This window comes from Sander vitreus, chromosome 6 (assembly GCF_031162955.1).
Source record: "Sander vitreus isolate 19-12246 chromosome 6, sanVit1, whole genome shotgun sequence".
Lineage (NCBI taxonomy): Eukaryota > Metazoa > Chordata > Actinopteri > Perciformes > Percidae > Sander > Sander vitreus.
The window spans coordinates 31,110,839-31,133,865 of NC_135860.1; the positions used below are offsets into that span (position 1 = coordinate 31,110,839).

Here is a 23,027-nt window from a genome sequence, read left to right on the forward strand (position 1 = left end):
ACTCAGCTGGTTGGAGCAGGTGCAAGCTGGTGACTCAAACACATGGATGCTGCCTAGCCGGTCCTTCTAATATGCCTTTGTGTGGCTAAAAAACTCAAACCATCCAGTGCTTTCTATAAACAAATGCAGCCTCCCTGTATTTGCCCAACACATACACACACACACAAACAGACACACTGCACTCTCAATGAAACACCTACACACACATTAGCTCCGTAGAGAGTCAAACAGACAGTGTCATTTATTATGTAATGATTGGTGCAGGGATTCTGTTGGATGCATTTGATTATGCAATCCCTGCTCACATCCTTGGCAGTTTTATTTTGAAAATACATCCTGTAATCATATGAAGTGTTTTTGATATTGCTGGGAAACTGCTTGCTTCTTTTTACAATTTATTTCCTGTTTGCCCTGCACATGATTTATAGGGATGTAACGATGCATCGTGAATCAGCAAAAATCTATTTAAGTGTGTAAAGATTACAACTGGTTGACATAAAAAAAATGTAAAAAAAAACAGCTTAGGGCGTAATCTACCGTACTTTTGCGAAGGTCACTACGTCTTCTTAGTTCGTTTATTTGAAAAGATAATTTATTGTTCTATTTATTTAATTGTTTTGATTGTTTTGATTTGGTTTTTGAAAAATCAATCATTTGTCTGCGACTCATTCTGTTAAAAAATCGTGACAAAATCGCGTCGTGAACATAAAATCGTAAATCCTATCCTATTGTTCTTAGAGGTCCATCAGGGTTCAGGGGTTATGTGTTTAGTAGCATTACAGTGCTTTCTATGTACAGTAGAAGTTGCTGTAGGTATTACATAAGAAGCCTACTGACATAAATAAGGGAGGATAAAGAGCAGTCATAATGTCACTAATGCAGCCGTGGCCCTTATATAAGCCTACTGTTGGAACACTACACACAGGAACTACCATGTAACCTACACTGGGACATACTGTACAACAGCACATAGACCACTGCTCATACTGCCTAGGGCTGAAGGTGGCTTTGTGGGCGCTACACATGATTTATTCCACAGATTCAGTATCTGTATGTGTGCACGTGTTAGTGTATTCACGGTTGCTCTGTTTGTGTAGTTTTGTGTTTACTACAGTATCTCCCATGAAAATAACAGTGAAGGGACCTGTTTTCTTTCCCCTCATCTGACACTGATCAGGAGAGAGATAGAGAGAGAGAGACACACACAGAGATACGGCCGATGTTGTGATCCCGGGATTGTGCTCCTCGACCGGAGTCTGATGGAGGATCTCCCACTAATCCCTTAATATCACTCGTCCCACTGAGATACTGCCGCCATCGCCATGGTGATGATGAGATGGCCTGGATGTGTAGTAGTGGAACGAGGAGGGAGGGTCGGGGTGGGGGTTGGGGTGTTGCTCAACGGAACCATAGAAATCCTCCTTTGTGAAGCTTAAATACAATCATTTGAAGTAGTATCTCAAGGCAGGAAATGCAGGCATTTATGGGGGGGTGGGGGGGGGGGGTTGCTGGATTGGGTGTTTTTGCTGTAGAAGGCGAGTAGAAGCTGGTCGCCTTGTCCTCGTTTGGGCGGCTGCTTGGATGGTTGGTTGGCTGGTTGGCTTTAAATCTGCGTGGAGAGGCGGCTAATGCAAGGGAATCCTTTGATTTGGGATTTTACAGCAGTCAAAGTCAAACAGATCGGACAGATGTTGGGAGACAGCGAGTTCAACTTCATTTCAGTCGTGTAGCATTGTGGTCACATCTGTTTATTTGGGCTGAATGTGCCAATCTTTAAAAGCCCCTATGATACGTCTTATGTAGTCTATGCAGTATATACTGCATAGACATACTGCAATAAACACATCGCACGAGGCTACGGCATATCTGTTTGTTTATCGAATGTAATACCGTTCTCGCGATATTCTACAACATTAGCTCATATTTTCCTCATATCGTGCAGCCCTAATTCCAGGGGGTGTAACATCATATGGCATCTACAGCCATATTTTTATCAAAGTGATGGGTGTGACCTGTTTGCAGTGAGCTGATATCAGATTGCCCCATGTGCTTGTCTGCCTGTGTACACTGAATGCATTTTAGTTAAGCAAGCTCATAGTGACGTGCTGTTGTGATAAATTGGGACAGGAAAGAGTAGAGCAAACAGGGCCAACAATATGCAAAGTATCTATTACCTCTCTATTGTTAGCCATGGCTGGACTATTATTGTAGCCCAGAGTGAGACACAGACAGCTGACTGCAGTTTCAGTACAGCCCACCTACTGCTCCCAGCCAGGAACAACAACATCATGGAGAGCTTTTTGTATGTGTTTGGGGATGATGGGAGTTGAGGGGCGAGGTTTCGATAGTGGCAGAGATTTACAGTAAGATCGTGATCATCACTAATTCCACTACTGTTTTTTTCTTTTCTTTTTTTTTTTAGCTGATGCTCGCAGCAAGTCATATTTTTGGGGATTAAATGTGAGATGTTCCAGTTACAAGAAACCAGGCGGAAACTAGGCTTTTGCTGACCATGAGACTGGAAATAATATATATATATATATATATAATAAATAGCGAGACAGGACAGAATTGGTGCTCCAGGAGCGGTTTGATGCTTCCCTGTGTATAGTATAGGCTTAGAGGAGGACATGGAGCTGCATTCAGTTGTCTCCGTCGGGCTACTGGAGCTAAAGATTGGGCTAACGCTGAGGGCGGTGACCTGTGTTGGGGTTAGGGCTGAGTTTCTAGAGCATTCCCGGAAGAGCTGTTGAGCAGTGTATGGGTGGGGGAGTCAGCATGGGACAATGTCAGCTGCCAAGAAAGTGCTGATCACAGCCAGAATAAAATGTATCTGTGTCAGGATGAATAAAGGAGGCTGACAGGAGAAGCAACCAAGCGTTCACATACAAAGACAGACACGTCCGCACACACACCATTACCAAGCAAACAAGCACATATGGGTAAGAACACAAACACGGTGTATCACTGCCTCTGACTAAATGTTGCTCATATAGTTGATACGTTTCCACTGTACAATAAACTAGCTGCGTTAAAATGAATATTGTGCATATGTTTCCTCTAAGCCCTGCATGGAAATACACTTGTGAATGTGTGGGCTGCTGGGTGATTAGCTGACTCCTTGCCACTTGGAAATCTCTCTGGAGGGGAGATATGGAGCAGCTCAATTGAATCCTGGCAGGTAATCTAAGGAAACAGATGGATTTTAGTTATATTTGGCAGCAGATTAGCCACTTTCCCGTTGCTCAGAAAATCTGCTGTTGCCAACTCTTGTTTGACAATCTGAATATTAGTCCTTGGTCAGGAGGTCTGGTTTGGGCGCTGTTAGATTGCCTATTCTGATGAGTGTGCCCCGCGGATTCAATCGTATCTGTGCTTTCTAAGGCCCAGCTGTGGTAGCTGGCCAACCCGTCCACACCGAGGCGCTTGCCCTCTCACCGTCCCTCCTGCCCTGCCTATCTCGCGGTGCCAGCGCCCCGTGCCAGAGGAAGTTATCAGCACTCTCTCCCCTGCCCCATAATCCTCTCTGAGGTGGAGAGAAAATGTTAAGTAGCACATCTTCTGGCATTTATTAGCGAGGTGGAATGAACAGGTGTCTCAAGACCTAATCATTTGTCTTTAAATAAGCTGCTATTTTTAGTGCACACTCCTTTTCTTGGAGATTTTCGGGGGAATGTACAGTAGAGGTGGTACAATGGGAGATTTCTGTTTTATATATCCTGCAGGGATGATGCTGACACGGTCATACACTGTGCATGTTGTTTTTGTACGCCTGGTGGAGTACAGTAACACATTATTAAGGGGCTTTGGGGAAAATATAATGTGGTTGGAGTTTCAGCTAGATTTGACCCTGATTACATTTGTCTTCTTTATTCAGAGTTGCTTCCACATTTTGGACATTTACTTACAAATACACACAATATGGGCATGTTTACACATTTTATACACTACATTAGTTTTCTTTGGTTTGGTTCTGCCATAAAGAACCTGGACATAACACACATGTCCAAATGGTCACCAGAGAAGAAGAAAAACAAAAACAAAAAGACTCCAATTTAACATATTTTATTTTGCACAATTTGGGGGCTTAAAAAGACCATGGTAATAGAAATGGCATGCATATGCATGCATTGTCATACATAACATTTTCTTGCAACTACTACATTTTTCAGATAGGCGTTAGACATGTTTTTGAGTTACCACCTAGGTGGGTTACTAAAGTGTCGTCCTATGTCATGACTCCATTGCAGGTAAAAGATTCTTCCGATGTAATGTATCATCATACTGTATGCACTAGCACCATACTGTACTGCACCAACATACAATTTGTATCATACTGCTTCAGCCAAGACAAGAACAGAATTGAGCAGTGCCACAGCCTCCAGTGAGAGATTTCCCTGTAGGTCACTTGCCTCTGAGTGATTTCAGACACACATTAACCTCTTCTCCTGGCAGTACTGACTGACTGGGATGGTGTTAATGATGTATGTAGTTGGTATTTACCCACGGAGCCAGATTACTCCCTTATGATCTAATTATCACTCAGTCTGTAGTGGACTCAGAGGGCCTGCAGGGTCACTGCTTAGCCGTGAGATCCCCTATCACAGATTTTCTACTCCAGTGTTGATGCCAAGACGAGGCTGCATCTCGCTATCTGTTTAAACTGTTAAGCATTGTGGGATGCCAATATCCTACTCTAAAGTCCTTCGAGGAGGCATTTATAACATTTTATTGTAGCGTCTCTGCCGGGACACGCTGTCATGTCAGTCTAGCCTGCGAGAAAGTTCTAAGTGCAACGAATCCAGAGTGAGCGAATACACAGACGCATGTAGATCTCAATATACACACATTCATCACAAACCTAACCAGGATCCAAAGAAGGCTGCATTCACATGTCAAGGGATATTTAGCTGTTGAGTTGTTCAGGCTTCTTTTCTTCTGCTCATAGTAGTCATAGTACTTACATCTAACCACATCCCTACTGTTCTTAGCTGTTCCACCAACATCTGGCTGACTTTTGAGAAGGAAATAGAAGAGCAGCAGTTTGCTCAAAGACAGGATTAGAGGGAGAGAGAGAGAGAGAGAGAGAGAGGGAGAGAGCGAGAGAGGGAGAGAACGAGAGAGCGAGAGAGAGAGAGAGACCTTGCAGTGACTGGCTGACCCAGCACATTTGGGAACGGGAGTTGGTGTAATTGGAATGTTATATCGTGGGTGGAATGTGTGAAGTACAGTGTGACAGAAAATACTGTGTATGGGTCTGCTGTGTGTGCCTAAAATGAACAGAAGTAGTAGAAGATATTGTTGATGTTCAGCCAGCAAACTGATTGAAGTGCTTTTTTTTTTACATTGATTAGTTATTGATACAGCAGGTTGCACAGGGAAAATGTTGTGTCCCATAGCTGCTACCTGCATTATTTTCTAAGCCTGTCACAACGGTGCTGTAAGTACTCACTAACACACCGAATGTGTATTCATTTGTGGCTGAAAATAGTCCCCAACAAATGCACTATCATACATAGAGTCGTCTAACAAATTGCAAACTTTTCATGGGATTTGTTGACGGTTAGAAAACACATTTCACACACATGTAGATACATTTAAATATATAACTATCATTATAAAGAAAAAATCGATAAAGAATCATTAGCTAAGAAATGCTTCGCTAACCAGCATAGATGTGTGGTAGCTGGCGTAAGCCACATTATCATGTCAGTAGAGCTAATAGGTGCTTTAGCTTAGCATTTTCAAGCCAAAGTACTCGCTGAGCGAGAGTTTGTCGCTGAGCTAGAGTTTGTCGCTGAACGAGAGTTTGTCGCTGAACGAGAGTTTGTCGCTGAACGAATCATGAACGACTTGTTCCTCGGCTCGGGGGGTGCGCGCAGAATGAGAGTTTGTCGCTGAACGAGAGTTTGTCGCTGAACGACTCATGAACGACTTGTTCCTCAGCTCGGGGGGTGCGCGCAGAACGAGAGTCTGGAGCAGCGACTCTCGGAAAGGCTATACCAAAGATTCTCTGTTGGTTCTACACCGTCTCTGGCTATACTCTGAGCTCATGCACCATACAGAAGCAGGTACAGTATATTGGATTCACTCCTGCTTGCGAATCGAGTTAACTCTTTAAGAGAGAAAAATAGAGATTTGTTCGCAAATCTGACATCACTAACAACATCGACATGTTATCACCGTATGAAGTTGAGATGGCAAAGATGTTAGCAAACAATTGCCTGTTTACACATCCAGCAGACACGGAGCCACATTAGCATAGTCATTTGGAGTCGTGTATGTGTGCACCTGATGAATGCGAGTCCAATATTCACTCTCCTTTTTGCTCTGTTTTGTTCTCCACCAACTCTAAGTGGGAATAACTGGCTCTTTAGCAGCTAAATGCGCCACTATGTTAACCAGCCAGTGGCTAACTGTGTCAGTCTGTCTGTTTGGTGCTGAGCAGGTAGCCTATAGTGGATTTATCACAGCTTGTATTTGTTGTTGCTGTATACAGCTGCCTATTGCTGCTGAAAAGGCTTTAATGAGAGCGGTGAGACCAACCCAAATCAGTAAAGCGGTGTTTCTGTTTCTGAAACTGTTATGCACTATGACATTCATTTTCACCAAGGCTTTCGTAATGTGTCAGTTGATTTGACAATCAGTGCCCAAATGTTTTGACTACAGTAGGAATGAATGACACGTTCTTAGATGCACATATTAGCTGTTGCTGGACCTGCTGTGGTGCATTCTGAGCGCGTGGGAATGTAAGGATTCAGGGCTCGTTGTACAGCTGTCTCATCAATGTATTTGTCTTAAGCCGCCAACACATGATAGGTGGCAAAACCGCTTTGCGCTGGCCGTTTCATTGATTTCCTACGGGGAGAGCGGTGCCGCCCAACTATGCGCTGTGCTACCCCTGGCGTCGCGCACCGCTCGGAATTCCGCTTTGCGCTGCGTTGCCGCTGACCTTTCGGAAGCGCAACCAATGAGATAACAGCTGTCGTTACCTACCAACGGGAAATAGCTTCCTTGCCACCCTTGATGACGAATACCTGCGCTGCGCTTTGCTCTCTGCGCTTTGCTCTGAGCGGCGCAGGGAGCCAAACGCTTATCATGTGTAGGCGGCTTTAACACAGCTGTGGCAATGGAGTAGCAGTTAGTAGCAGGTATGTTTTAAGCATCTTCTCCTCTCCTCTCTTCCCCTCCCATCTGCTGATTAGCAGAGATATCTTCAGAGGGCTCAGATTAATTAAATCTCTGGGATCTTACTAAAATGTTCAGGTCTTCGTGACAGCCGGCTGTGTAATTGTCCTGCTGTACAGAAGGAACTGCATCAATTCGGCTCTCCAAAGGATCTCACTCCCATCTGAGCTGAATGAAATCCTCAACAAGAGGGTTGCAGACTTTACAAGGAGACCATGCATTTTGGTATCACAGCATGTACATTTTGGTTTGCCTTTCCCCCTGGGGGGAAAGAATCTGTGTTAATTCTTAAAGGGGCGATGTAGATTTTTCCTTTTGCTGACATCTTTGGTGTAGCTGTGGTGTTTTAAGTGTACAGTCCAGAACATGGACAACAATAATGTCCTTTTCCTCTCATTTCCTCTTGGTGATGTTTGTGTTTGTCTGTGTTGTATAGTGCTGCTCACGCCTAATTCGTTTTTGTGGGGTTACAGGTGTAAGTGGTGCATGCAAGCTTTTGTGAACTACTTATATTTTCAGCTTCTGTTGTGTTATAATATTTGTAATAAGAAAAACCTCAGACCATGACATTAAAATCTGTTTTTACGTAAGCTTTTATGAAATTACTTCAAGGATTCCTTTCTTATTTCTGCTACCGATTTTTGTCCTCATTAAATAATCTGCTTGTAATTTTCTCAACAAAATGGATTAGTCGCTTTGTCCATTAAATCTAAGAAATTTCGATAAGTGACTATCACCATTGCACAGAGCGCAAAGTGACAGATTGCTCATTTTTGTCCGACCAAAAGTCCAAAATCGAAAGATACTCAATTAACTTAAAGAAAAGCATAAAGAAAAAAGCTGGTACCAGCATTTTTGCTTGAAAAGTGAACGATTAATCACTATCAAAATAGTTGCTGCTTAAATTCTCTGTCAATTAATACATTGATTAATTGATTGTGTGCAGTACTGCTAAGCATCCTGCCAGCTGGTTAATTGCATTTATATGTATGCATCATATATACATGCTTACATAATGTATGACTAAATCCAGCAGGGTTTTGGATCACTAAAATAACAAAAGCACTATGTTTTCACACTACTATTCACACTTTCAGAAATAACAGTTCACTTTCCCCTTTCTCTCTCAAAAGACAATATACAGTAGCACAAAATGGCATAACAAGCTACTTACAAATTCCCTCATAGAACTCCAGGAATCTAGTTCTTAGAAGTTTATGCAGCACATCTGTCCACTAGAGAGCAGTGTAGCATCAGTCATGGTCAGACATGGCTGATTCTCCATGCAAAGCCAGTGAAGCGGAGTAGGTGAAACCCAAATACAGAACAAAATAAAAACAGAGGCTAAAAATAACAGCAGCATGTGGCTCACTTAAAACTGCCACTCTGAAACCGAAGAAAAGAGAGAATCGTACACTGAGACATGAAGATGCTCTACACAAACCTTTTTCCTAGCTGTGTACCAGTGTGTGTTTCCTATTTTGTGTGTGTGTGTTGGGAGGTTTGTGTGAAGCAGAGTACAGGTTAAAGAGATGGAAAACAGAGACTGTATCTGACCTGCAGGCCTCCTCAGCAGCTGGGATACTGAATACGTCACCTGTGACATTTAACACTCACTCATTTTACTGCCAAATAATACACTGTGCACTCACACTGACGCATGCACACGTATGAGTACAGTAACACACATGGATATGGGCACACACAGGCGGATACTCACTCACACACACTTTGTGAGGCTTGTAATGCGACCACAGAGACGGGGCTGATGGGATCAATAAAGAACGGCGCTGCAGGTCATCGGGAGAACACAGCGAGAGGATAAATATGGACTGGCTCATCGGAAAACAGAGCAGCGAGACTGATGGGTACACAGGACTATATCTTCTCTCGTGTGTTCTCTCGCTCATCTGACACAGATCAGACGGACTGGTGTGCTCTACCTCTAGCTAAAGTAGGCTGTTGGGAGGCAACTGCTCTGCAGTTTAATGGCAGCCACGTAGTTAATCTGAAGTATTTGTACTTGATGGAATATTGTTTTCAGTAGACATTTTTTAGAGCTGCAAAGATGATTGGATTAGTTGTCAACTATTTAATTAATCACCAACTGTTTTGATAATTGATTAACAATTTTTTAGTTCAAATTCTCTGATTGCAGCTTCTTTAATGTGAATATAATGCGAATATCACTCCGCTGTGACAGTAAACTGAATATTTTTTAGTTGTGGACAAAACAAGATATCAGGACGTCATCTTGGGCTTTTGAGAAACACCGATCGACATTTTATAGACCAAACAACGAATCAATTAATCAAGAAAACAATCCATAGATTAATCGACGATGAGTTGCAGCCCAAGCCATTTTATTCATTGTCCAATAGATTTTGTAAATGAAGGCTTTTCAGTTCCAGCAACAATAACGTTCTGGAGGAAAAGTGAAGTACTCTTAGTTTAATTTGCCACTTCTCCATGTTTTATGTCATTGTAATTTAAATATATTTGGGTTACATGGACATAACGTTGGGCCCTGGGAAATTGACGTGTGCATTTTTCACTATTTTTGTAACAGTGAGTACTGGTGTTGGTATAAGTTGACAGATTAAAAAGAAAAAAAGTCAGAAAAGTATCAGGTCACTTATGTAGAATGTAGTAAATGTTGCTGTGCCTCAGTCAGAAAAAGACAAAATCCAATTAACACATTCCATTTCCCACAGCTATATAAAGCTGACTATGTGCTTAACATAAGGGGGTGGTGATGTGTGTGAAGTTCTGAAGTGTGATTCTCAGCTGCAACTTGTCTCTGTTCTGCTTATAATGACACCTAAATCAGAAGAGAGCGGCTGAACTGGCTGCTTCTGTGCTAGATGATATACAGATGCTAGACAGTCATGTGGTGGTGGTGGTGGTGGTGGTGGTGGTGGTGGTGGGTGTGTGTGTGTGTGTGTGTGTGTGTGTGTGTTTGAGTGCTGGTTGTGCTGTCTTGATCATTTTGGGTACACCTAGTTCAACTTGTTAAAGATAGTTCCACATGAAGAATGTGTAATGTACAGACTTTGCATGTTTGGTGACGCTGTATATGACAGCTCTGATGCTTTGGTAACTGCTACTCTTGTTTTGTTTCTAAGCCAGTGTGGTCATTAGAGGGGACAGTCTACTTAATAGATGTTTGGCTTTTTGGTTCTGACGTAGTCTGTTTGTTTAGTTTTGGTTTTATTTGCACAGGTTTTACGATATCCACCTCTGTTGTTTCTGCTGCTGCGCCAATACAATGGAGGTGAATTGAATTTTGCTTGTGGTGCTCACAGGATTTCAAAATCATATTTACAATGTCCAACAGCAACAGAAACTGTTTCCATAGGAACTATTTAATCTGTAGAAAGTAGTTCCAATGAAAATTGGCAACACCGAGATCTGCGGATTGCCCAGAGTAACCACAGCATTGTTTGTGGAAAGGACATGTTGCTGTTCCAATATTCAAATGTAATTGTTCAATGCTCAGAGCACCACAAAAGTCAAAAAGTGAGAAAATGTGTTCTTGTAAATCTGAACAGATCCTTTAATCCTAGTTTAAAATATAAAAAGGTATATGATGTTTACATTGCCGTTAATGGCCTTGCTATCAGTCGTAATGGACTCTGATCAAGCATGTGTAGAAAGCCAAGGTACCATAAAAAGTAATGTAAAGCTACCCAGTATGAGAGAGGGTGTTACTCACATGAAGCAGTCATATTTAAGTTTAAGTTTGTCCAAATCCCTTACTTACTTTGTCATATTTACTCATTCTGAATGTTAATTCAGAATGTTAATTTTTTTCATGTTGTTAACCTCATCATTGTCATCCTTTTCATCAGAGCATCATCTATAATATCCTGAATATTATTCATATTACAGTTTAAGTATTATTTATGCCATACACATTTTTTGTGCTATCAGTTGTGTCAGTATTTTGTGTTTTCCTCATCTCTTTGTGTTCTGTATGCACTGAGCTGTGCACACCTTTTTTTTTTTTTTTTTTATGTTTTAGGATCAAAGAAGAACCAAAGCCTCAGCCGGCACAGTAAGTGAACTGCATTACCCAGAGTGCTCTAGGCTTTGACACTTCTTCCTGTCAGTCGGTGCTGTGTGCTTCCTGTGGCTTTCTCCTCTTTGTCTCTGGGGGGGGGAAATGAAAGAAATGTCACTAATGTCATGGAAAGCAGCTGTGGTAGCACAGTGGCATATTCTTTTTTTTATGAGCTTTGAATGAGTAACATTGAACAGATTGTTGCATTCTGTGCTTGACAATAAACGGCTGACTTCCATGACATCAATGACGACGGCTTTTCCTTTCTACCAGCTTTGTTATAGCCAGGCCCCCAAACCCTTTCCCATTGTCCCTGGTCTCTAACTGGCTGCCCATTCTCATCCAGTGTGTCATCTGCACTCTGATTGGCTTGTACAGCCTCATAATTCAATCACAAATATGGACTTGATGCACCTGCCCTGCTCTACCGTACTGTAGCTGCATTTTGACTAAATCCACCCGTAGGCCTAACCAGTCTGATTACCTGACCCCTACTGCACCACCAGGTTGGAATAAATGACACTCCTGTTACCCTCAGCTGGGCGTTTGATGCAGCTCTCATTTCCATTGGCTGTAGAGCTTTCCTGCTTCTTCTCGCCTTCCCTCTACTATAAGTCTGTCTGTATCATATTTCTTTCTTTCGTCTATCTTTTTCTCTGTATTTCTGACACTGTGTCTGGTTGTCAATGTTCCACTAATCGCTGCTCTGCCCGTGTCCCGGCCTTCTCCTCTCTCTGCGCTGGTTGTAGTGAATGTCCCTGCTATTGTTCACTTCTTAGAATCTGACCTGCTTCCTAAAAAACTCCTTTCAGGACCAATTGTTTTCTCCCATGATGCCTTATTGCGATGTTCCAGTCACATTTTGCTTATTTGAACAGGTGGTTTCCCTTTAGTGGGATCACTGAGCTGGTAAATAACGTCCTTCAGCCCCAGCAAAAGTCCCAAAATGACAAGGAGCCAGAGCCAGACGCGTAAGTAAAAGAACAGACCCCTTTTGATCTCCTCTCAGCAGGCACAAATATACAGCGGTGATCCCAGCAGCTGGACGCACAGTATGTTTGAGCCTAGTGGATGTTAGTCTATGTTACACAATGTCTCAGTGTTTGTTGAAGCATACGAGGGAGAGAGTGGAGTTGTGGGAGGGGTGGTCATTCATGGATCCTACTTTTATAAATGACATAATAATAAATCTTTGCGATGTGGTACCAGTACTAATATACTAAAGTCGAGAAAAACAACTTATATTGTCATATATGTTTGTGTGTTACTTAGCCATCAAATGTCCGCGAGTAAAGCTTTTTGGCTAATGTTCTCTATAAGCTAATTACTGTATGGACTTATTTACTGCAGGGACATCAGGTGAATGTTAGTTAACTCCCAAGTAGAATAGTGAACCAAAAGCACTGTGGCCCTCAGTTACCTGGGGCTGGTTGCACACATTAAATATCAGTCTGAAGGGTTAAACCTGTCTAGTGTGTATTTAGGAAAAATTATGAATTGTGAGCATGGGCATAGCACCAAATCTGGACCCTGTACATAGGCATTTTTTTTAAGAACATGCACATGTAAGTGGAATTTAACCAATTATTAATTACTCATGTGCTTTTCCTGCTTTGTGTGCTGTTAATGTATGTATAGGGTTGCTAGCATGTTGGGGTGAATGGAATTTAGCAACTTCAAGTAACGTTAGGTTTTACTTTACCCAAAATACACATCAAATTTGACTCATGAAAAATGGTTTGTACATGCCCACAGACAATTGTCATTCAACTCTGCAGCACTTTGGAGCATTAAGTCTGTTGTAGCTTTATTTTGTTGGTTTTACAGTCTGCAAAGGTAACGTTAACGTTAGGCTACTTTAAACGGTTTGGTGTCAATTCTCTCAGCAACCTCATTTCCAGCAGTAGCAGAAATCTGTTTTTAGCATAAACCTACAGTATGCTACATACAGTACTCGACACCAAATGGCTAAATTTCTCAAAAGCTAGCAACTAACTTGGGCAGTAGAGCAGCTAGCAAGTTAAAGACAGATATGTTTCTGAAAAGTTTTTCGAGACCAAACCAGAGCAGAAAGGAGAATCAACATTGAACTTGTGTTGACTGTCTGCTAGATGTGTTACGTTGAATAGACAATTGTTAGCGACCTATAGTTAGCCATAACACATTGTCAGGGCTGTGGGTTTGTGAGCTTGTTGTGGCTTCAATCAGTTAAAGTAATGTTAGCTTAAAGTGAAGAGCTAGAAAACATTGTGATATGACTGCTTAAAACAGAAACACAACCTCATCCATCCGTTTAAGTTGTTTTAGATAGAAGGGGTTGGAGGAAGGTCAGTGTATCGTTTGGTCATTCGATTTTCCTTTCATAAACAGGTATTAAAAAACAAAAAACAAATGGTTGTTTGATTTTCGTTTTAAAATACAAAATTTGAATTTGAAATACAAGGCATTTTTTTCCTTTTCATGGTCAAAAGGGGATGAGAGATATTTAAAAAATATGTTTTGATATTCATTTTCTATTTCAAAATTTACAAAAACTAAAATCACTCGAAAATAGAAACGAAAAAAGGCCTGATTTTTCATATTCAGAGACCGGATGTTGTCATTTCGAAGGCAACAGCGCCAGTGTACCAGTGTTGCTTTCAGCACAGGCTAAAATGACTTTGGAACATAGACTATTTATATTAATGTTTACAGTCTATTCTTTGGAACCCTGCTCTGATGATGCTTGAGCGGACTTTTATTTCAAAATGTCCCATTTATTTATTTCCCTCTCCCTGCCTCCCTCTGACTCTCCGTCTCTTAGTACCGGCATTGTGCAACATGACCCCCCCCCACACAAATTGCAACAGAAACTCTTTCAACTGATCTAGTCTCATAAAAGTATCCTCTATAACATAAACAGAGGATCCAAGTGGCGGAAAGTATTGAACAATACTGAAATCAGTAATGCCAGTTTCACCTTGCAGCCTATGTTAAAGAGACACTACAGGCGAATAGGGAAACTATTTTAACTAACTGATATCTCCATTAAACTTCCCCAGTTGATTATTTACATTAAGACAATAATCTCTTGTATTACAAGTAGTATTCGTATATAGTATACGTTAGTATTCTGAACGTGTATGTTTAATTATGCAAATGACTGAGGCATTGTCTAATTAAATATGTGCTAATTTGCATAAATAATGGTGTTTCAGTATTTTCAACTTGTATGTTATTCAATCAGGAGAGACTTCGTTGCACATATGCAAACATTTATTTGTAAGTTACAAGTGCAAAGTAAGTACATACATAAACTTTGGAGATTAGACTCCATCGTAAAAGGGGTATGTATATATATATATTTCTAAGGTTTAGAAAAACCAAACATATCCCCCAATGGAGTCTAGACACTGGTGGTGGTGACTAAAAACCCGTAGACCGGATGAAAAACCAAAAGGGAGCCGTCAGCCGGGAGAAGACCGAGAACACTGCGGTTGAAGATGCCTGGAGGTAGAAGGGGAGGAGGCGGGTCACACTCTCGTCTGAAAAGACAACTGACAGAAGCAGGAGAGAGAATAGATATAAAACATGGTAGTCATGCTGTCATTGGCTTGAACATACGTGCCCGATTCTGATTGGTTTACACAAACGTAACACCCACCAACCAGCTGATCAGTAAAAGAGAAGAGAGTTAACGTAAATGAAGTCTCCCTTACAGAATTTACGCTGAGCTACATTAGAGGAAACTTTTATGAGTATTACATTTTTAATAAACTCCCGACAGCATTTAGCCCAGCTACTTTAGAGGCAAACGTGGTCCTTTTGAGCACTAGCTATTGTCTAGCAGCACGCCCTCATACTCTGCTTCTGACTGGCTAGTAGTCCTTACCTAGGTACTGTCAGGGCACGCCCTCATACTCTGCTTCTGACTGGCTAGTAGTCCTTACCTAGGTACTGTCAGGGCACGCCCTCATACTCTGCTTCTGACTGGCTAGTAGTCCTTACCTAGGTACTGTCAGGACACGCCCTCATACTCTGCTTCTGACTGGCTAGTAGTCCTTACCTAGGTACTGTCAGGGCACGCCCTCATACTCTGCTTCTGACTGGCTAGTAGTCCTTACCTAGGTACTGTCAGGGCACGCCCTCATACTCTGCTTCTGACTGGCTAGTAGTCCTTACCTAGCTTAATTTATATGTATTGCCTCATTTATTCATTTTAGGATGTATTTCATAGCCATATTTATGTATATTTATGTAAAGAGGTGCAAAAAACACGGAGCTACAAGTTTCCCTCAACTGCAGAATCAGACGCTGCGAAGCGGAAGTTAACTTCAGCGTGGTGTCAGATGAGTCCATACAGTCTATGGTCACATCAAGTTTGAGCCATTTCCAGCGCAAAATCTCCTCACATTTCTTGCAGAAAATCCTCTTGCACCCCCACTTCCCTGTGATATGCGCACAGAGATTTCTGCACATGACAGGCCTTTTTTTCCACCATGTCTAAAATCACATCAGAGTAAGAATCCAAAGTCATTTTAGCCTTTGCTGAAAGCAACACTGGTACACTGGCGCTGTTGCATTGGAAATGACAACATCCGGTCTCTGAATATGAAAAAACAGGCCTTTTTTTCATTTCTGTTTTCTAGTGATTTTATTTTTTTGAAATGAAATAGAAAGTTAAAGTTAAGTACTTGTTTTTTTATACCTGTTTATGAAAGGAAAATTGAATGACCAAAAGATACACTGGCCGAGGAAGGTGATAATTCCCCTTTTAAATGGATGCTGTTAATACACACATTTATAAGCCGGTTAATACACTGTCATGTCTAGCTATGCTTTCAGTGCCAACGTGATGTATTTTAAGGATGACAGAGAAGCTAAAATTGAGCTCAGACAGGTGGTGGCAGAAGTAGAATCCAGGAGCTTGCGGAGAGCTTGTAGTTCACCCTCGCTGTTGGGTCTGTCACATGTCCAAGAGAGAGGCTCAGGTTACCGGCTGTGTGTAGCTGCTCTGGTGCGGCACAGAGGTAAGAGCGCTCCGATACGCTAGCATGAGCTGGGACAATGAGCAGCGTATGATTACTCGTCAGCAGTGTCACCTACATTTGACCGTGTTTGACCAAATAAGCAAACCCTCTGGAATGGGCACTGTGTACCAGCTGCCTGCTGTCAGTTACTTGGTAACTCATTTGTTGTATTTAAATCTGCTGCATTACTTGTGAGCTCTCTGTTCATTCTTGCTTCTTGATGTCTCAGTGACCATCTTAGAATCAACATATATACTGTACATGGCCTATACAGACTTCAGTCAAATTTGTAAAACTCTCACCTGTGAAAATGTTTGGTTACACTTTAACGTTTATGACATAACGCTTCTTTTAGGAAGTGTCATTTGGTTTTTGTCATGACAAGTTATGGTTAAAGTTATGGTTATGATTAGGGTTAGGGTTAAGGTTCATGTGTCATGACAGTGTCATGTGTTCATGACAGTGTCATGTCACTCTTATGTAGATACCTTCAAGTAAAGTGTTACCAAATGTTTTTTATAAGTGTTTTTTATAACCTATTTAACCCCCTAAGGGCTGTTTTACAGTCGCCGTAGCCGAGCTGGTGCGCGCCAATGTGACGTCGAAATGACATAGATCTCGCTGGTGTGCCAGGATTTTGAGTGCGCTGACCAGAGGTCAAGGGACTACGGGCGGAAAATAGCACTTGTAGCTACAACCTTGCACAATGCATCTCTCCTTGTTCTTATACAAGGTTAATGTTAACTTGTGCATTGTCCCTGTTTAAATAAAATGAATCAAAAAAAAAAAAAAAATGCATGCATTTTTCAATTTTTTCAGCGGCGCGCGACAAAGCGGAAACAGGAAGCATGAACGAGCTCCTGGGCAACCGGATGCCAGGACTCTCAGAGTGACTGCAAGTCTCTCTTGTAAACTTACTGGGTTAAGATGAGTTCTTTTATGGTGAATGAAAGGCTTGATCTGAGGAAGTAGGTCATCCAATCAAATCGAAGCATTGACGTCAATGCTGCTGCCAGTTCTGCCGTTGTTTACCTTTTTCTTCTTCTTCTAGTCAAAGTCGGTAGCCTTTCAGAATCCGAATCAGAAAGGGCTTTATTGCCAAGTATGTTTTTTACACACACAAGGAATTTGTCATGGTGGTGCATGTCACACATACTCTAAATATAAGAAGGATAAAAAGAATATAAACAATATAAACAATATAAGTTTCCTCATTAGCGCCACCTCTGTTCAGGAGAAGACTGCAACTAGTGTCGCGACCACCACACGCGAGTATAAACAGCTACGGCGCTCCCATGACGTCACACTGGCGCTCGACAGGTCGGCTGCGGCGAGTATACCCCACGTTTTAGGTGAGTGAGCATTAAAGGAAGTGGCGTGATACAGAGGAAGGGAGAGGTAATCATTGGTTATCTTTAACAGCTCTTCTCAGTGACCTTGTCTGACAATAGGTCAGTGGCCCTTCGTCCATGTAACGTAGTTGCCCTGGATCGAGCTCATGTCTCTGTAAACGTTTGAGTGTAAAGGGAGATTAGGTGAGAATAAAACACGATTGTAGTCTTATTTCCTTGATCCTCGGAGACGGTGGCTTTACCTCTTGTATCACAGTCTTCATCACTCTGTTATCAGGCCCTCTGTCAGCAAATGAGATTTGGTGGGATCTGTTGAACAAGGCTACATACTAATCTCTGCTTGGTAAACACACAAAGGCTGTGACACAATTAGCCCTTTAATCCCTCAGTGGGTACAACGGGGGGGCATGCCAATGGCACTCTGTCTAATGTTCGGATGGCACAGAGACTCGCTCACACAACCGCACGCACAGATAGTCAGGTGGTGTGTGGCCATTACATTTGGGCTCTAAAGGTCTGGTTGTGGGTAAAGGAAGCGCGTTTATCTCAAACGCAGAGCTGTATGTGGTAAAAGGATAGCGTTGCTCAATAATTCACAAGTGCTAATGAATGTTGCAGGGGATATGTGGGGCGAAACCAATTCTAATCGGCAGATTAAGTCAGCCCAGTGTTTAGTTTCCAAGGAGACACTCAATTGACATGTGTCATACAAAATGCATGCGAAGAGTTCATGCAGTTTTTTTCAGTAGCCTCTCAGGACTTGTTAGAAGTCAAGGATCCACTGTATGAGATCAGGTGTAATGTATCAGTAGGAGGCCATCTATAGGACACAAACAGTAACGCAATAGACACTGCACTAATGCTTAATGGGTGTTAGGCTCTACTGTCTGTGAAAACAATGGTTTCCTAGGTAATACAATAGAGAAATACTAATTGTGTGAATTGGTAATATAGCTATCTAACAGTATGTCTCTAAGGTGTTCTGTCTCACCTTACGACTGTCCTGCTACAGAAACACAGGTGCAAATGATTCATTAAACGCAGGGGAACCTGAGAAAGTGGAATTAAGTGATGTTCTTAAACTTGCAAAGCAAATTTGATACCCCCCCCCCCCCTGTTTTGGGGGAGGTGCAGTATCAAAGGAGGAGCTCAGTTTTGAAGCTTCTGAGGTCATGGTATCTGCTTTTCCTTACACACTGCACATGTCCGAGGTTATATCAGTTAGTCAGTCGATAGTAGAAGCGTATTGTGTAAGTGTGATTTTGAGAACAGGGCTGAACACATGAATCAGACTGGTGGCAATAGGAGGGATGAATCTGGTGCACAAAGATTGTTATCCCACTCTGTCATAAACATATGCATGTGCAAGTTTGACTACAACAGAAACAAATATGTGAATCCATCCTATAGGCTCATACTGATTACACAAAAGGCACACATTTCATGAGTTTTTGTGTAGTTGTTTCACTAAAGCACAGCACATTTTGGATAAAATAAGCCTTTACACTGTTCTTAGGTCAATGTTATTCTGATGAATGTTTTAAGGAACGGGCATTGAAAATGAGCTTATGCTATAAATGCTGTGGTAGGTAGCATTGGTGCTTTGCTATATACTTGTTCCTTTACACATAAGCATTCAATAACTGAATCAAACACAAACCTTTTTTTTATAGGTCACCAAATCTAATCTCTCCTTTCCTAACCGCAGTTCTTCCCATTCGCTTACAGGAAGTTGCACCAGCAGTTTGAATCGTACAAGGACCAGGTTAAGAAGATGGGGGAAGAGTCTAAGCCGACTCAGGAGCAGAACAGCGAAGCCCCAACCTGCGGGATATGCCACAAAACCAAGTTTGCCGATGGCTGTGGCCACCTCTGTTCATATTGCCAAACCAAATTCTGTGCTCGGTGCGGAGGACGAGTGTCTCTGCGGTCAAATAAGGTAACACTGGCTCGCATGCTCGGTATTTATAAGGACATACACACACATGCAGATGTCCCACCCTCCGGCAAATTTCCCCTACACTACGGTTTTAAATCCAAGGTTATGAAACGTTGCAGTGAAATCATAATCTGGGAATTGAGCCAACAGTGTCTCTAATGGCAACTGTTTTTCAGATTATCAACATGTACTCCGGTCAGAAACTCTCTGCCTGCATGCTTTTATTCTAATTCTGTTCACTCTTATGTGTTAATTCACAGCTCTAGATGTCTTATTCATGTTTACTGTAACTTACAGTTGTCCTATTTCACCACTGGAGGGAACTGTTCTTCCTTTACTTTTCCCATAAAGGAACCTTTTGTATAATGTGGCACACCAGTTCCTAACTAACCTCTGTAAAATCCTCCCCACCAGACTAAGCCAAAGCTTTTAGTATTAGACCGCTTAAATTTAAATCATGAGCTTGAGTGTTTTTATGCGATGCCATCCAATCCTTTGCTGTTGGAATGCGATGGTACTACCAGGACCTACTAATGTCACTCACAATCTCTCTCCCCCCCCCCCCTGTCTCCCTCATTCTTTCTTTCTGCTGCATTCCTGCTCTCATGGAATTGCAACAGGAGGACAAAGTGGTTAGCAAATCCTTTTCTGCGTTTCTTGGGACTATGTCTGAACACAAACATTGTTCATGAAAAACTGTGATGTGTATATACAGTATATATATATATATATATATATATATATATATACACACACATACAGCAGCCAACAATGACATGAAAACAAAAACAAGAAAAGTCCTGATTAGTATTTGTCTGTGAGTCTACCATGTCATTCTGAAATAAACAATGACTAAACATTAGGTCATTAAAGACACACTATCGTCAAGAGGGTAGAAATGTTTTTGACATTGTGCTTCTTAAACAGAGATACAAAGAGTGTTAAATGACAAAAGACAGATAAGGTCGGAATCAAAAAGGATAACGTTTAGGCCACGTCCACACGTACCAAAACAATCTTTTTTTTACCCGTCTTCCCTGGATTCGTTTCAAGAATAGTTGCGTCCAAACAGATCCATTTGTAAATGACTCAACGCGTTACTTCATATTCCAGGCCTATAGATGGCGCTGTTTCTGCTAAAGAAATTCACCAACAAACGGAGAAGAAGAGCATTGTCACACTTCCACTTCCCATCATTACATGACTAGCTAGACTAACGTTCTCTTAATACATCCATGGACTATAATAACTTTCACCACTGCTCATTTTATAAAGGCCACCGCAAGAAAACGTGTCTTTGTTTACATTGTATAATGTGCTGTTGGATTGCTTTTTATTTTGCAATTCTGTCTGCCATCGGACATGATTGCAGCGCGCAAGCTGGCAGAGCTAACGTTAGCGCTGCTAACTAGCTAACATCGGCAGTCAAACAAACATCAGTGATCCAATGTCTTTTTGATAATCTACACGTTTTTCTTGCAGTAGCCTTTCTACAATAAGCCGTGCTAAAGGTTGCTATAATCCGTTCAAGGAGTTGATAAGCAGACAGATTAGCTAGCTAGTTGATAAGTTGTCTACTTCCACTTTATAAACAGATAACCATAGCAGCTAACGTTAACGTAACGTAGCTGCTTTAGCGATGTTTAACGTTAGCTACATAAGCAGAGACATTTATGTAGTAAAGTATTTAGATTACGTGAGCTTGTTTGACCATGGAGATGGGATATGCTCGCTTATAGCTTCACCGCAGTCGTGTGTGTCAGTGGCCGTGGGTAAGAGGTCGAGGGGTGTGGCGATGACATCATCGATAGGATAAGTATGCGGCTTCGCCGTCCAAACGAAGCCAAAAGGGAGCCGTTTTCGAATTTTTTCATCCTGGGACCAGGTTTCAAAAAAGTGCGTTTTCAGGCAGTGCGTTTACTGGATTCGTGTGGACGACGGGCCAAACGATGCTAAACGTGCGTTTGCACCAAAAAGCGCCTCCGTGTGGATGGCCCCTTAGACAAGACTCAAGGAATAAAACGGGCGCGCTCCACCGATGTTACACATGAAGTTAAATTCACCCGTCACACAGATTTATACTCAGACTGTGAAAACAGTTGTATACTATCTTACGTGGCTCCAGAGTGAGCTCTACAAAGTGTGAAGAAATAACCCTGATGATGTCATCTGGGTTATATAGGTTTGGGCTTGAGACTTTCTTTCAACAAATGTTTATCAGAAAGCCCGTAATACTGACTTTAATGATATGGGTGTATACCAGGCATCGTGTTGCATTATGGAAATTGTGGCATCCAGCATTTTGGGAGTTAGCTCTAATGCTGCACAGATTTTGACCTCTGTTGTACTTTATTTTTTTCAATCTGTCTCTTGTGAGTCCTATCATTTTATGTAGGTGCAATACTAAATTACCGTTCAACCCATTCAAATTAGACCTTTCTTTAAACATATAGGTAGTAATGTACTTGTAGAGCTAATTTGGATTATTACCCCATTGCTGATTAATATTGCTTTGTAATAATACTTGCTCCAACAAGCAGATAAGGGGAGTCGCTTTTCTAAGCACTCTATTGGAAGATAGGGTTTTGATTAATATGAAATCCTACACCCGATCCAAACCATCCCAACTCAACGCTAACATGCAGTCCTACATGTGATGTATAGAACACTATAGATCAGAAAGGGAAAGCTATAATGACTGATTGCAGTATTGAATACCCTTGGGGATTGTCTATATCTGTGATGCTATATTTGTTTAGTGAGCTGCACAAAGACAGCCAGATGAACACTTCACAGGGGTCATATATTTGCTCTGTCCTCGTATGATATAGATTTCCCATAGCAGTTTTTTATCTCTAACCTGCTGGCCAAACAGTAACTTAACAGTCTATAAGCCACCCTGGAGAGAAGTACATACCAGCAGGTTTGATCCAAACAACTGAGTAGCAGGAACACTAGGAGAGACCTCTGCCCTGCTGCTCCTTTCACTGCCAAGACCCCAGTTGTACAGGCGGCCATTGTTCACTGGTAGATAATAGCTGGGAGATCGGTTACCTTGTTGTACAGATGGTGTTGAGTGTTAACAGTGGCAGCAGGCTGGCGATGGACAGTCCGGGTATTGGCAGAGAGGCACTGGAATGTGCCACTGAGGCAATGCCAGCTATTTGCCTGGTGGTTCCCTGGCCTCCCGGCACTCCAGGTCAACTCTCCATATAGAACGTGGATGCTGTTGTCAATATACTGTAGTGTTGCTCAGAAAGGAATTCAGTAAGGATTTGCAGTAGTTGTCTATACTGAGATACAGCTGCAAACCCCAATGGAAGATGCAGGAGTAAACATTTGATCCCAGTCCAGAGGAGTCACTGCACTTCATCTCTGTGCTTGACAATAGTGACATGTTTCAAATATTTTTTGCAGATATGCTTTCAGAATGAGTTGAAAATCCAAGAAATTGCTGATACATAGGCTAGTCTTTG

The 23,027-nt window shown here is 41.9% G+C and overlaps 1 protein-coding gene across 1 annotated transcript in view; it reads left to right on the forward strand.

Annotated features, from left to right (window-relative positions):
• Positions 1-23,027, forward strand: part of rims2a (regulating synaptic membrane exocytosis 2a) — a 174,526-nt gene that overhangs the window by 12,052 nt on the left and 139,447 nt on the right. The window contains exons 2-5 of the mRNA XM_078253724.1: positions 11,213-11,245; positions 12,130-12,222; positions 19,341-19,551; positions 20,172-20,183. Of these exons, the coding sequence (XP_078109850.1) occupies positions 11,213-11,245; positions 12,130-12,222; positions 19,341-19,551; positions 20,172-20,183 (349 nt within the window). The remainder of the gene's footprint in view (positions 1-11,212; positions 11,246-12,129; positions 12,223-19,340; positions 19,552-20,171; positions 20,184-23,027) is intronic.